The sequence below is a fragment of the Danio rerio genome, chromosome 3 (assembly GCF_049306965.1).
Source record: "Danio rerio strain Tuebingen ecotype United States chromosome 3, GRCz12tu, whole genome shotgun sequence".
NCBI lineage: Eukaryota > Metazoa > Chordata > Actinopteri > Cypriniformes > Danionidae > Danio > Danio rerio.
In genome coordinates this window covers 40,136,886-40,152,853 of record NC_133178.1, presented here as the reverse complement: position 1 = coordinate 40,152,853, position 15,968 = coordinate 40,136,886, and the positions used below count along the sequence as shown (strand labels likewise).

The window sequence follows — 15,968 nt, the reverse complement described above, 5'->3', positions numbered from 1 at the left end:
GCTGAAAAACATTCGAACTCACATAGGACTACAAATCTGCTGGTAAATGGACCAGTCGTGCACCACGCACACACACACACACACACACACACACACACAACTGGTTTCTGATCCTGACTGATTGCATACACACAGCTGATGCTGCTCAAGTACTAATTACACACACATACAGTATATACAGCTCACTTTGAGACACTCATGGCTGAGTCTTCTGTAACGAGGGAAGTGACACTGACAACAGAGGTGCGGATAAACATGCAGGTTTATTAGCGATGTCAGGCCAGCAAACAGATCTATACAGGCAATCCAGAATCGTAATCAATAGGCAGGCAAATGGTCAGAGGCAGGCAGAAAACAGGATTAAACAAATAAACAAGATAAGGGGCAAAAACGCAGTAATGTCACTAGAACAGATAACAAGACTCGGCCATCAATTTTGTTGTATGTTTTTGACACTCAAAAAAAAGTGGCAGTTGAGTAATAATACGCTAATAATATTAATTTTTGATTAAACTGTTCTATTGGGGGATCTCTTGGTGTGTCTGAAAGCCCAGCATAGACCTTGTTTAACTTTTAAAAAATGACATTAATTGTAGAGTCAAATAAAAATCTAAAGTACTCTTGTTTTAACCTTGTCCCCATTTTAGATTCAGAGGCTCCGGCGGACCCCGTGGCTCCAGTGATTGTAATCCCACCCCGAAACACGACCGTTGTGGCCGGGATCAGCGAGGCCACGCTGGAGTGTGTAGCTAATGCACGGTGAGTACAGCTATATGGACACACACTGTTCCCAGCAGCACCACAGTTCATTTAATATTCATTCATCTCTAACGGGATCACAACAATCAATATTCACACTGTCGTTCTCCATTTAACCTTCCTTTCAAAGCCATTAATATACTGTAGCTGTTGTTAAATTAACACTTTTTATTTTTACAAGAAGAGCTCAGGTTATAAAATTGTTCCATGGATTTATACTAATTTAAAGCATGATGAAACAACTGTAATGCAGGAAACTGGACAATCACTGAGCTAATATGGTCCAGTGAGACTGTAACTGTGGGATTATGGGAGTTGCATTATATTATGAATGTGCATATTAATTATGTTGCATTATTACTTAATACATTTACAGTTTTCTTTTTGAATATGTAAATTGAAACCTTTTTAAAACAAGGTGATGAAATGTTACAGATGTTACTGTTTTTGATTATGAACATGATTTTACACCTGCATCCCAACTCAAGCTACTGTCAAATGGGCATCTCTATGAGATTGAGTATATATTATTTATTTGTGAAATCATCTCTTGTTTAATCATTGATTTGATTACAAAGAGTTATCTGATGATAAAAGTGGAATTAACTTTCTAGTTTCTGCAGCTTTTTAAGGAGCAAAAATAATCAGTTTTAAACATAAGAAAATGGACTAACAAATTCCTTTATGAATGGAAAGTTCAAAAGACCAAAAGAAATCTACAACTCCAAAAGAGAAAAAGTTGGGACAGCATGAAAAGGCAAATAAAATAAGAAAATTGTACTTTCTAAATTTTATTTGACTTGTATTTTATTGCATGTGGTACAACAAACACTATTTATTGTGTTCCTCTGTTCTATCTTGCTTCTTGTTCTTTTGTTTTTTCAAAATAAACACCAACTTTGCCAATTTTATTCCAATGTTGATTCTTGCAACACAGTTCAAATAAAGTTAGAATAGTAAAGTATTTACCACTTTGTAATGTTGCCATTCTTTTTTACAACACTTAAAAGAAGTTTAGAGACTGAAGGCACCAAGTGATGAAGTGTTTCAGATGTAATTTTGTCCCATTGTTTATGCAAACAAGTCTTTGTCTTTGTTGTGTCTTTGTTGTTGCAATTTGCACTTCACAATGCTCCACACATTCTCTATTGGAGACAGGTCGGTACTGCAGGCAGGCCAGTCAAGTACCTGTATCCTCTTCCTCCACAACCAGGACTTTGTAATGTGTGCATAATATGGTTTTGCATTGTCTTGTTGAAAAATGCCCTGGAAAAGAAGGCAGCATATTGTGTCCAAAATCTTTATGTACCTTTCAGCATTAATGGTGCCATCACAGAAGTTCGAGTTACATTTGCCAAAGGCACTGACACAACCTCATACCATGACAGACCCTGGCTTTTGAACTTGTGGCTTGTACCAGCCTGGATGATCCTTTTTTCCTTTCAGTACACGGTGTCCATTTTTCCCAAAAATACCGGAAATAATAATTCAGCTGACTCATTCATCTGACATCCACTGTATGATGGCCCATCCCAGATGCTTCCGAGCACAGAGAATTTGACAGCGCGTCCGGACACTGTTAATAAGAGGCTTCCTTTTGGCACAGTACAGTTTTAACTGTCATTTGTAAATGTAACTACGTACAGTGATATCGCTTATAGATGAATGACGATTCTTGATCGTGCTGTCTGATGGATTGAAAATTACGTTGTTCAGCTTAGGCTTGCACTCTTGTCTTTACTCTCTGGAAATTCCTCCAGATTCTTTGAATCTTTTAATTATGTTATGCACTGTTGAAGGTGACATATCAAATCATAATTACTACAACTATTGAAATCACCTGTTTCAAATCACATAATTATTTAACCAATTTACCTGATGACTAGCTCTGAACTGCTCCGGTCCCAACTTTTTTTTTTTTTTTGAATGACAGCAAAAGATGAATATTTACAAATGAAAGGAAGTTGACCAGACAAAGCATGAAATATTTTGTGTTTTTTAATGTCTGCAAGAAAAACAAGTCAATGTAAATTTGAAAATCACTACTAAATACTTTATTTATTATTAATTTCCCAACTGTCCCAACTTATTCTGATTTGGGGTTGTATTAACAAAATCTAAAAAATAATAAAATAAAAATAAACAAAAAAAAATCTTTACTTTCCTTTTTAAAAATTGCTTCTGCTCTTACTTCTTCATACTTTCAACAAAAATGTTCCAAAAAGTACATATGTCACTGTATGTCTAACTATAGTGAACATCGATCTGCTGACTTTTTTATCACTCAAAACGTGTTATTTAGTTACTCTTGTTCTCCACACAGTCCGGTTGAGAAGCTGAGTTTGGTGTGGAGGAGAAACGGTGTGGAAGTGGCGAGCGGCGTGGGCTCCTTTAGCCGACGACTGACCATCATCAACCCAACGAGTACAGACGTGGGCATGTACGTGTGCGAGGCCTTGCTCTTGGACAGCAGCGTAAAACCAGCAGAAGCCAGAGCATTCCTCTCCATCACAGGTAAAACACCTTGTCCAATAAAAGCTTCATTTCTTCTCTCTGACACAATGCTTTCGCAGCTGTACATCTGTGGAGAAAATCCGCTGTCTTAATGGTTCCACTCAGTGGGGAGTGATGAACAGCAAAGCCCACTGATAGATATAGCACTACATTACTGCGCATAAAACCTGAAATTACACACTGTATTAGCTGAGCTAAGAGCTTTTAGGAGAGCCTCAGGCATTACAGCTATCGGTCACAGTGCTCTATGAGAATATCACCAGGTAATGCTGCACATTAGGATCATCCTGAATACACAGTGCCGAAGTGCCATCGGACCCATTTCCAAGTCATTTGATTTACTTAATAACAGAAAGTGCACATAATTTGTAGTCTTTTGAAATAGCGACGAGTAAGGAGATAAATGTTGGTGTTATCGTATCTTTAGGACAGCTCAATGCATTAGAAGAAGAAAGATGCTTCTGCTAACATCTATGTGCATTATACAGTATCAATGTAATTGTATATAAATAGAACAGAACCATTTTAATTCATTGATAATAATTATTATTACTTGACAACTGTTATTAACCCTTTGTTTTTGTTTTTTAATCATGTATATATTTTTAATAATAATATTAATAATAATAATAATAATAATAATGTTTTATTTATTTTTAATACATTTCTAATATATTTTGTTTTATTAATTTAATTTGTAATTAATTTATTTATCATTAGCGACCGAGTTGCTCCCTTGCTCTTTTTATTATTTATTTTGTTAAAAATTATATTATTATTATTATTATTATTTCTATTATTATTAATATAAATTTTATTGTTATAATAATAATTATTATTATTATTATTAATATTATTATTATTATACTTATTATTATTCTCTAGAATGAATTGCAATTTTGAGGGTCATAAAACTTTGCACACGCACCAGATGTGGTGAAAATTTTTCTTTGTTATAGGTTTCGGAAGTGAGTGTGGTAAAATGACTCATTAGCACCACCTATCACATTTGACGGAGTGGTCCCCGATAACACAAATAGCTAACAATGACAGTTTTTTAAATATAATTATTAGCTTAAATTATTACAGTCCATTGTGCTCTGTCACCCAAAAGTCACCGGGCGGTGGTGATTTCGGGTGCGAGGTCACTGTCATTGCTGCTTGCAGCTTCAATTATTATTATTTTTATTATTATTATTATTATTATTATTATTATTATTATTATTATTATTGTTTTTTCCTTCTTATTTTCTGCAACATTTGTTTACTATGTGCTGTGCCACCAATTAATTTATAGCTCAAATGTATTTATCTGTTCTTTGGTTTATTTATTAATTAATTCATTCATTTATTTCATTTTTTATTATAATATAGTATAATGTTTTTATGTAAATGAATTAAATACATTAGTAAGGCTTTTTTTCCTTCTTATTTTCTGCAACATTTGTTAAATGCATGCTGTGCTAAAAGTTAATTCATAGCCCAAATGTATTCATTCATTGCTTTGTTTGTTTTGATTTTTTATTTACTTTTTTATCCATCCTTTTATTTATTTATTTATTTATTTATTTTTCATTATACCATAGCTTAACTGTTTTATTATGTAAATTATCTAAATGAATGAGTAAGGCACATTTTTTTACTATTTCTTTCTGCAACACTTGTTAACCACGTGCTGTGCTAGAAATGAATTCCTAGCCCAAATTTATCTTCGTCTCTTAGCGAGAGACAGCAGCATACAACACAATATCTCAATTTCTCAATTAGCTGTTCCAAAATGATTTAGCTTTAGCGTTTGCTCTGATTAATGCAAGTGTCAGGCTGAAATCCGGCAGCTTTCCTTGTCTTTGCATATATTTAACATGAACTGAGTGGGCTATATGCAGTACAGTTTGTCCCTGTACAGTTAAATACGGAGAGCCATCGAGTTAAACAGCATATTAAATATTTATGCCTTCTGTTCACTTCACATCAGTGTCCGTTCGAGAGTCCACCTGACAGGTGTTCTGAGCTCCATGTGAAGTCCAATACATATGTATAGAAGGACAGATCCATAGCCGCAGGAATATATTGCACCGGGCGAGACTGAGTGGATGTGAATTGATGAATGTGGGCTGTCAGTGTTACGCTGCACATACTTCAACAGCTTAGTGTCTCTAGGTCTGAATTATATACAAAGATCTTTAAGTATGCATGCATTCATCTGCTTATTTATGTAAAAGATGCGCTTCAGAGTTTTGACGGTCTACAGGTCTTTTCCTGAAGAACCATGCGTCATAGTTCTGTCCCATAAATGTAAATCTCCACAATAATGTCTCTCTTAAGCTGTACATTAGAAGATATTTATTCCGTGTAGAACTATTAAACAGATGTATCAAGTGGTTTATAGAAAATAAATCAACAAATGTGCTTTTTCCCTCCGACGTCCTTGATTGCTGCAGCTAAATGGATAATAGTAATACATTAGCTAAGATTGCATTTTATTCACCTGCATTTTCAAGTCAGTGCTATTTCAATGATTTAAACTTAAAGGCGTAGTGTGTGTTTTTGCCATTTCTGCCATACAAGCATATAGCTCTTTCCCCAAATCCACACCATTGGTTGCATCAAGGTTGATTCTGCTTTAAATAATGCTGATGTATGTTCAAGTGTGCTTTTTTTTCTTGAATGTTTGCTTCTAGTAAGTTATTGAGTCTTATACACACACCACCTTGATGTTGTGATTGATCGCTGTGATTGACAGCTTCTCTGAGTTGAGTGTAGCAGTCCCAGCAGACTTTATTCCACAGATTGAGGTTTTCACTTTAATTTTCCAATAGCTTTGTTATTTCGCACAGACAAAATTAGTTGTTTTGCAGAACCCGAGGGAAGTTCGTTTAGAAATTTCAATTGACTTCATAAGATAATTAGTAAATAAATGTTTGCTAGTATTTGTGAGTTTCTGAAAAACCTTGATATTGCTGCTTTGCTGTGATTTCTTCAGATATTTAGAGGTGCAGTATGTCAGTTTGACACCCAGTGGTTGAACTAGGTATTGCACACTTGGTTCAAAACATACGCAAGCGCAGGTTGCCAGATTGACGACACCAACAGTAGTGTGCCTGACTGTTGAGACTAAAGGCTGATTGAAGGCTGAATAAAATTGTGTTCTAAAAAAAGTAACAGCACGGGATAGAAGGAATATTTTCTTTATTAAACGAGAAATTACTATTTTAGAAATGGCTTCTGTTTCTTGCAGCTGAACAACAGGATAAACTGACAATGATCACCACAGGTACACCTTGTGCACTTTAGTCAGTGTTAAATGTTAATAATGTGAGTTTAAATGCCTATTACAATACTACTGAAAGCAGCAGTCAGTTTACCTTGAAAATAAGATCTTAAAAATAAAATAGATCATTTGAAATTGAACTTTAGAACTGTGACTCAGTGCAAGCCAACACATATCAGTGATTCAGCATGTACATTGAATAATTTTAAAGAGGTATAATATGTATTAATTAGATTATAAACCTTACCATTTCGTTCGAGTGCAGTAAGTGCACTATTCTGTGTTTCTGAATGGATGTTTTTAAATTCTGTCATGTTTCATCTGGTGCAAACAGCTATATTGCTTACTGCAAATCTCATCATGTAGTATGTTGTTAGGACACGGGTTACAATGTAACCTGCTCTCCTATTGTTTACGTTTGTAATATTTATATTACTTGCTACTTACTAAACACCTCATGTGGAACTCTGAGGGCCCTATCATACACCTGGCGGAATGTGGCACAAGGCATGATGCAATTGTTATTTGCTACTTTCAGCTCAGCGCAAGGGTCATTTTGAGGTGTTGCACCATGCTTTTTAAATAGCAAATGTATTTGCGCTCATATGTGTGCCCATAGGCGTTCTGGTCTAAAAAAGCAGACATGTTTTGGCACGTTGCTGGTGCGTTGCTACTTTGAGAAACTGTAATAGTCTGTTCTTTAGACCAGAACAAACCCGGCCTAAAGTCTGGCGCAGAGCGCGTTAGTTGTGCGCCTCGCTTGCACGCTGCTTAATACACACAAGATGTAGAGCAAATAACGCAAATATATTTTCATATGAAAAATAATTAAAATATTAAGCATATATAGGATATAATAGGGATATATATAGGATATAAATATAAAGAATTAAAATATTACAAAACATTTTATTTTCTAGCCTACATGAATTTAAAAACCACTGCCTTGAATCCTTCATCTCGGGAGGCTTTTTCAGTTAATTCAATTTGCTTTGTTAATAATGTTATTATTATTAGCAGTATTATTTATTATATACATATTTATGTTTGCTTTATTAAAAAAAGCTTAGATTTGTCCTCCTGTCAGGTTTTAGACCATATAGGGCATAGCAGGTGTATTTGGAAATATTTTGATCACACTTCATTATTATTGTTCATTTATTCGTTTGCTGGAAATTAGAACTGAATTTAGAAATAGTTTTGAAACAAATCTTTGCGCTTAACAAACAAAATTAATTATTTATAGGCTAATTGCGTAAAGGTTTCCCTATCCACAAGAGCAAAAGCGAAAGTGAACTTACTTTACGTCATGTAAATAGCAAATGCGCTTATGCCGCGACGCAGCTGGCTCTTAAAGGGAATGGGAGATGATACTCTGATTGGTTTAGTCTCAAAACGCACCTATAACTCATTAAGAAAAAAAACTCAACCCTTTTAGACGCCATGGCGCAAAGCAGACTTTCCCATCCTCATATTAGCACATATGGATTCTGACTATCCCTGAATGCGTTTGCGACCCACACTTTCCGTTTTACGCATGGACCAACAAAATAGAGCGCTGAATCTGTCTCATTTTGGAGTCTGCTACTGTCCACCAGAGGTCGCATTTCGGTCACTTTGAGAGCCTTTCTGACTGAATTAAGAAAAATACATGTTTTTTCCACCAAGGCAACCCGGGGTGCTGAAATATAATTGGCTAAACTGGCAGTGGACAGGTTAAATGACCAAAACAAAGACTGACGTTCCGGCACGTTTTGCACATTTTCAAAAGCAGAATATCTGACTTCAGCATTGTTTTTCAGATAAACAAGAATGTTCACTTAGCATGTTTCTTAAATATCTGCAAACATATTATGGTATCTTTATGCTTTAGAAGAGCCAAAAACTTACAGCATCTTTACATCCATCTTTTCATCATTTGGTTTTACTTTCTTACAGCGGAAAGAAGTGAAGATGTGTTCTTAATCAATCTGTTCATACAAAATATAAGAGGCAGTCCCTTTTAAAATGGCCAAATTTGTGGCTTATTTTTGTTCTTTGCTACTGAGTTGTAAAGTTATATTAGTATGATAAAGTAGGATTATTTTTATCATTGCGCTACTTGTATAAATCTATATTTATTATGCTGATATTTATGCTGAAGCAAGGGCAATATTTCCACTCATTTGTTTAATATGACTTTGATTGAATATGATTGATTTTTAGTTGTCAAGCAGCTAACCATTAAGCTTGTGTTTATATGACATAACCAGAGGTAAGTAATGTTAGGTACAAGTGTTATTAAATCTGAAGACCTTTAAGATGTACTGTATGGATTACAATGTGCAAAAGGGGAGTTTAAACATTCTGCCTAATATCTGCTTTTAGTTTTTGCTGAGGCGAATGAGTTGTTTATGTCTCTTATGGGTGAAATGTTCCCTTAAAACAAAACAACATTAATTCAGAGCTGTTTACACTATTATGTGCAGATAATAAATAGCAGATTTACCTCATTACAAACTCATAACAGATGTTTTATAAGCATGAAATCTATAACGTAAGACCGCAGCGTTATGAGAAAATGAAGTTTCAGTGGCCATCTGTGCCTCTGCAGGAAGTGCAAACAATACAGTCGAGGACATTATGCATTAGGTGAGTGAAACATGCCCACCACTGCTCAGTCCACACGGCTGTTTGCCAAAGACACGTGACCACATTTAGCACAGAAGCCGAGGATTTCAATTTTGACAATGCTTATGAATTCATTACTTTTGCTCCAGTAAACGTTCACTTGCTACAGAAAATGGATTAACTTTGTCGCACGCCCATCTGCGCTCGATGAAAATACCATTTTTAAGAAAATACAATGAATTGCGCCTACGGAATCGCTCGATTATTTCTGATGCCGTTTATAAATTTCAATACCCTGGAAAACGTTGTTCTATTGTGTTCAGTTGAGAAATATCAGTGTGTTCTCAAATAAGCTGATTTGCTTTCGCAGAGGCGCCCTATTTCACCGCCGAGCCCAGGAGGAAGATGATGGGAGAGGTGGAGAAGAGCGTGGATATCCAGTGCCAAGCTCGAGGTGAGTGCTTAACATGCAGGACTTAAACCCATTGATTCCAGAATTATAAGTATTCTCTCCAATATGCTTTACACACAATAGGCACACAATACACCTCAACCTCCCCCTGAGCACCCAGAGCTTTTGCAGTCAGTAATCTTAGTTACGTAAAAGTATTTATAGCAATTTTCACATCACACTCTATCCGTGGTGAATAAACTCCCATGAGCTCCGCGCGGGTCTATTAACCAACCCCAAAGACTCTGCCCGGGTCTGTTTGGGGGTGATTTATAAAATCTGTACATTTAGAGGATGTCAGCATGCCTTCCTGGAAGACAAATGGCGGCCTTTTGGGCGAGTGGCGAAGAGTTTACGATTAGCTGTGAGATATGAGGTGTTGATGGGAAGGGGCTTAAACCATTATCATTATAGAGTGGAAAAATGGCCGATGAAATGGTATTGGTTTTCTGCCAGAAATATTCTCTAGCCTTCTAATAGTGCCGAAATGGAAAGTCAGCCCAACTGTTATAACCGTACTTATGATATTTGTCCGTTGAGGTTCAGGCTCGGCTCAGCTGCAATTTCGGCGAGGGGTAAAAATGATCCCTCAGCATCAGATGGGCTGTGAGAAATAAAAACAAGCGAGTCACTGCGCCGTATCCTCAAGAGCGGAAAGTGGAATCAATCCATTACCTCTCTTATGTGCTGCTTCTGGGACCGTTCTCACTTTTTTTATGTGGCTGGATTGAAAGGAATCCTTTTGTTTTGAGAAGTTATATCTCTCCAGAGCAGAATCACAAGTCTCCAGCTAGAAAGGATCAAGGAAAAGACTATAACACATGCCCGGAGCCCCTCGCTCTTTTGATACGTCTCGGAAAAAAATTTGCACAGCAAAATCTGCGTGTGTTTGGTGCTGAGCGAAGCTCGACACAGTCGTTAACCACAGGCAAAGAGCGCTAAATGAGTTTGAATAATACAATCTGGTGGCCTTCTCTTGATGCAGACGAGAGCCGCAGCGAGTGATGATTTTCTCTGTTAGCTTTTTCAGCTGTTGCTTAAATCATCCCCCCCGAGAGTCCACTTTTCCAAGCTGCCAGAATATTCTTAGAAGCATGCTAGCCGAATCTGTTTGGAGGCTTAAGACCTTAGATCGTCTCATTTCCACTTGACACTTCATCTTTTTTAATATCCCACAAAGGGTGCAGCCAGCATGTTCAAAAATAGACCTTTGAGCGTGTATAATAAGTGTTTACACCAATGCTGTCTGGACAGACCCTCATTTCCAAAGAGAAGAATGGGAATACACATTATGTAATTTTATGTTAGCAAAATTATTTATTGAAGCTTATAAGTTTATACAATATATACTGGTGCTTTAGACAGATTTCAGCAGCACTAGTTGGTATTAGCTTGAATGATTAAACTAGCCTTGGTTTATATCAACTTTAGGTTTATACAACAGCTTTTGAGGTAAATGAACTACAAACGTTAATTAAGTGTCATGAAAAGGATTTGAGAAGATTGATGCAAATTAAGAGCATCTTGGACATTAAAAAAGAAAAAAACTTGATTGTCTATGGCTGTAGCCATGAGATGTGGTTACAAAAAACAGCTTTAATTTGTTATACAAACCAAATAAAAGAGCACAATCCATTAATGGCAATATATATGCATATATATGATGAAGCAGGAAAAAATGCAAGCACTTCACAAAAGCAAAGACAATAAACAATTAGAAAGTGGAGGGAAATGAGGGTTTATTTACACAGTGTAACTGATGATCTATACAAGGAGCTGGGGTCTATTCCATAAACCAAACTTACAGAAAAAGCCAGGCTTATTTTGGTAAGTCAGGTTTATTAATGGCGGATTCGGTTTCATAAATCAAATTTACGATAGTTTAAACTTAGCTGCTATTTGGGGATTTCCGCCTGGATTTTGCCTAACCAAATTTAAAAGCTTCCCAAATCCACATGCAGAGGTGTAAATACAAAAATTTGGGATCATTTTAAAGAAAACCCTTTGAATTTTCATAAAACACGATTGAAAGTGTTTAAAATAACTGTATATGTTGTCTGTATTATAATAAACACCTAAAAAAGAGGCGCTTTTTGTATTTTTTTTTATAAACTCAAATTTAAAAGTGTACCTTTTAGGTTCTGTGTGGTCTAGCGTGCTGTAGTTAATTTTGGTGGTTCCTGTACATGTCTGTAATCATAAGAAAAAAGAAAAAGGTCTCTACCATAATCTATGCAAAAGTTATTGCATTCCAACAGATGAGAGGTGCTGTACAAGCCACAGAGACCGATCCTTGTTTACATATTTCACTATTCTTTTGTTTGATCAAACATAATTCACTGTGTTTGGACCACATCAGACATGTAAAAGGATTACTTATGCACATCACATCAAAAACAGGAGAATGGCCCTGAAGGGCACAGCATAAGGTAAGAGATGACAGCTGTCAGTGCTATCTGGGGCTGCTTATCGATCATGAATGTATTGTTTACATTTCTACTCCATGGAAACACCGGGATTCATTCGGCAACTGTTTGGCATATGAATATAATTCAGTAAAAAGAATGCTAGAACTGTATGAGCACCGGCAACAGCTTTAATTTGAGCTATAACTTGTACATGTGTCATATGAAAAAGTATGAAAATGAACCAATGTAAATACCTAGCTCAGGTATCCAAAATACTGTGTATTTAAGTGTAAATAACTTTTATACAGTAGAATAAAAACCAAAGTGATGCATATGTGCATAAAATATAGATTCTACACTTTCAAACGAAACCACTTACGAGGGTCTGGTGCAACGCTAGACCTTTAAATCTGTACCGGGTCCGCAGAGTTTAAGTGGTTAAAACTCAAAACTCAAAACTTTTTCCTTGCAAGCAACAATTGGCAGTAAGCGCATATCTCTCTCTCTCTCTCTCTCTCTCTCTCTCTCTCTCACTCTCTCACACACACGCACACACACACACACACACACACACGCGTCAAGCACAATTTTAATGTATTATGACAATTATTTAATTTCATGTTAATAGGCCTAAATAGTTGCCTATATTGTAAAATATATTGCTACACATGTAGCCTATTGAACAATCTGCAGTTTCCTGTCAGCCGTATTATTTGATTATTATGTTTAAATTCTTATATGTTTGAACTCTAAAAACAAACGCGGCTTACTCGCTGTGAACATAGCTGTGTCTCATTTCAGAGCTCTTTCAGGTCTCTATGTTGCCATATTAGCACACAACGTAATCGATGTATCTATGCTCGACTTTTAAGGGTTTATGACAGTAATGTGCACGAGCAGTTATCTGGATTATTTAAACTGAACTCAGACTAGTCAGATCAAATGATCTTCAACTTGCTGTTATGGAACCAGTTAAAGCGTGGACGTTTAGTTCGGCTCATTCAGGCTTCAAGTCAGGCTTTTGACTTTAATCCCCGCTTTTCTAAACCACTTTTATGAAATAACCCCCAGGTGGGTATAATCAATGAAATGGTAAGCATGACAACAAATGAAAGCATTTGGTATGCCTCCCACCAAACTCAAAATGTCAGCAAAATAGTCTTAATAAGGGATGCTCTGATCGATCGGCCGGAGATTGGTATTAGCCGATAATCACATTTAACGAGTGGATTGGTATTCGCCAATCTGGCCGATCTCATGAACCGATCACAGGGGTTTGTTTATGAGTTTACAAGCAGAATCCGCAAGAGTGATCCCGTATATTATACATAGCCTGCAGCAGCCACAACACATGCAAAGTTAAATGATGCGTGGATGTATGAGCGATCGCTGCATGAGTGTCACAGCAGCTAAAATATATACAGATGCAGTGTGACCTTTGTTCATACAGTTTATTGCCGCGACTTGTGTGAGTGATGGTTTCTTTGTTCCAAGTGCAGCCTTTGTATTTTCAGTGTTTTGAGCTGCTGTGACACGAGCGGAGCGATTGCCCCTTTCTAGTGTCTCATCCAACCTTATAACCTCTCCCGAAAGCTCCATGAGTCTCCCGCATATTCATAGGGGCTCTGTGATCCCCAAAATGTGTTAAAATACCCGGAAATCATGGCGAGAAGATTGAATGAGGAAGAGAATAGATTGCGTGAGGGACAGTGATGTTCTAAACAGCACATTTGTTAGATTTAATGAATAGAGCAGTAAAGATATCAGATATCAGTTATCAAGTGCAAAATCCCTCTGCCATTGAGAGATCTGCTGTCAATAGTTGGAGACAAGCAAAGTATTAGAATGGTCTTGCATGTATTCAGGCCTTTTTTTACATAGTTACATATACAACTGAAAGATCTGTGTTTTTGACAATATTACAAGTTCACTAAATGATGGCTGGAATTATTTTTTTCATGAATGTTTAATAATATAACTTCTTATAATATATATACATATATTGCAATAAATAGTGGTTTATAGGCCTATTTTTTTTTGTAAAAAAAAGTAATGGATTTATGGGTGTGCATTTTCCTATGCATCAAATATTTGCTCCAAACGCTTCTTGATTGAGACATTTTGAATTCTTCTTTCATCATTTGCAATTTTCCAAAAGTGTTTTGTTTTTTTCTGACCAATTTTTATATCTGTGTTATATGATTTTTTGTAAAGCTGCTTCTGTCATGACATGTTCATACCTAAATGGTTAAAAGAGATGTGTTTTAGGGATTATATGCAGCATCTGTAATTTATTCTCTTAGGTAAGGAGAGATTCCCACTTTAGTATCATACTTAGAGGGAAAATGTGCTTAATGCATTATAAAGCTTGAAGCATTAGAATCAAAGCTTGGGATCGAAAGAACCGGTTCTCAGTATCAGCTGCAAAAATCCTAAATGGAGCATCCCTAGCCTTAATCGTTTGTGCTGATGCAAAAAAAAAAAAAAAAAAATCCCTGTTTTGGTTTTTCATATATTGATTTATTATCAAAATAATATTAATATAATATTTATAGGTCATTTGAGGTCCCTTAGGAAAAATGTGACTGAATAGAAACAAAATCATTTACAAGAAAAAAAACATTTTTAGACCAATTTATAATATTTAATTTAATATATATTAGGTTTTGATCCAAACAAATAACATAGACACCATTAACATTTTAGGATAGGGTTTCTAAATAATACTGTATCTAAATCGCTTTAAATTGACACACAGTGTCAGACTCAACCCAACTGTTCTATTTCTACCTTCATCTGACCCTCATGCTTTGTTTTATCTTGCAGGAGTGCCCATGCCCAAGCTGGAGTGGTATAAAGATGCTGTGCCCCTCAGTAAGCTCAACAACCCCCGCTACAAGATCATCTCCAGCATGGGCCTTCAGGTCAGAAAGCTCCAGCCCAGCGATGCCGGAATCTTCCAGTGCTTCGCTAGAAACTCAGCCGGAGAGGCTCAGGTCCACACCTACCTAGATGTCACCAGTGAGTCCGACCCAGTCATTCTTTTTTATCACACATTTTCCAGACTAACTCCAATAATTACTGACACAATCGAGATGCCATTAATGGTATTAGATGTGACCTGCAGCAAAGCTCAGCCGCTGCAAGGCAGTGACAGATGTGTTGTTTTTAATCTGCGCTTGCGTGTTTTCTCACCCCTTTCCATATATGAGATGCAGTGGCTCCCCGAGGAGAGTCCTGTCTGGAGTTGATTACATCGTAGTGTCTGTCAGGGCAGGGGCCGATCTGTCCACGAGGACATTAAGACCCCCTCAGAGGATTGCTCTCATCACACTGATAATTACAGCAGCCCCGATTGCACATATTTACTGCATGTAGATTGCTCTAATGATTTTTAACTTCCTGCCGCTTTGACCTTTTAATCATTCGATTGTCTGTGATTGTCCTGAATTTTTTGAGAAATGGAGGCTGCTCATCGAAGAGAAGAACATTTGACATTTTACAATGTCTTAACTACACTCACTGGCCACTTTGTTAGGTACACCTGGTCCAACTGCTTATTAGCGCAAATTTCTAATCAGCCAATCACATGGCAGCAACTCAATGCGTTTAGGCATGTAGACATGGTCAAGAAGATATGCTGCAGTTCAAACCTAGCATAAGAATGAGAAAGAAAGATAAATTAAGTGACTTTGAACTTGGCATAGTTGTTGTTGCCTGACAGGCTGGTCCAAGTATTTCAGAAACGGCTGATCTGCTGGGATTTTCATGCATAGCCAAACCAACAAATGCTTTGTTGATGCCTAAGGTCAGAGGAGACCTCACCAAAATTAGAATAGAAGATTGAAAAAACGTTGCATGTCTGATAAGTCTCGATTTCTTCTGCGACATTCAGATAGTAAGGTCAGAATTTGGCATCACCAACATGAAAGCTTGGAACTATCCTGCCTTATGT

At 36.6% G+C, this 15,968-nt stretch overlaps 1 protein-coding gene across 8 annotated transcripts in view; it reads left to right on the top strand.

Annotated features, from left to right (window-relative positions):
- The window catches only part of sdk1a (sidekick cell adhesion molecule 1a), a 534,279-nt gene that overhangs the window by 338,282 nt on the left and 180,029 nt on the right, over nt 1-15,968 (top strand). For all 8 annotated transcript variants that reach the window (XR_012401153.1, XR_012401152.1, XR_012401155.1 and 5 more), the window contains 4 exons: nt 648-759; nt 3,083-3,273; nt 9,525-9,608; nt 14,840-15,034. Coding sequence is in view for 4 of the 8 variants with exons in the window: in XM_073944925.1 (XP_073801026.1) it covers nt 648-759; nt 3,083-3,273; nt 9,525-9,608; nt 14,840-15,034 (582 nt within the window). In the remaining 4 variants the exon portion in view is untranslated. The remainder of the gene's footprint in view (nt 1-647; nt 760-3,082; nt 3,274-9,524; nt 9,609-14,839; nt 15,035-15,968) is intronic.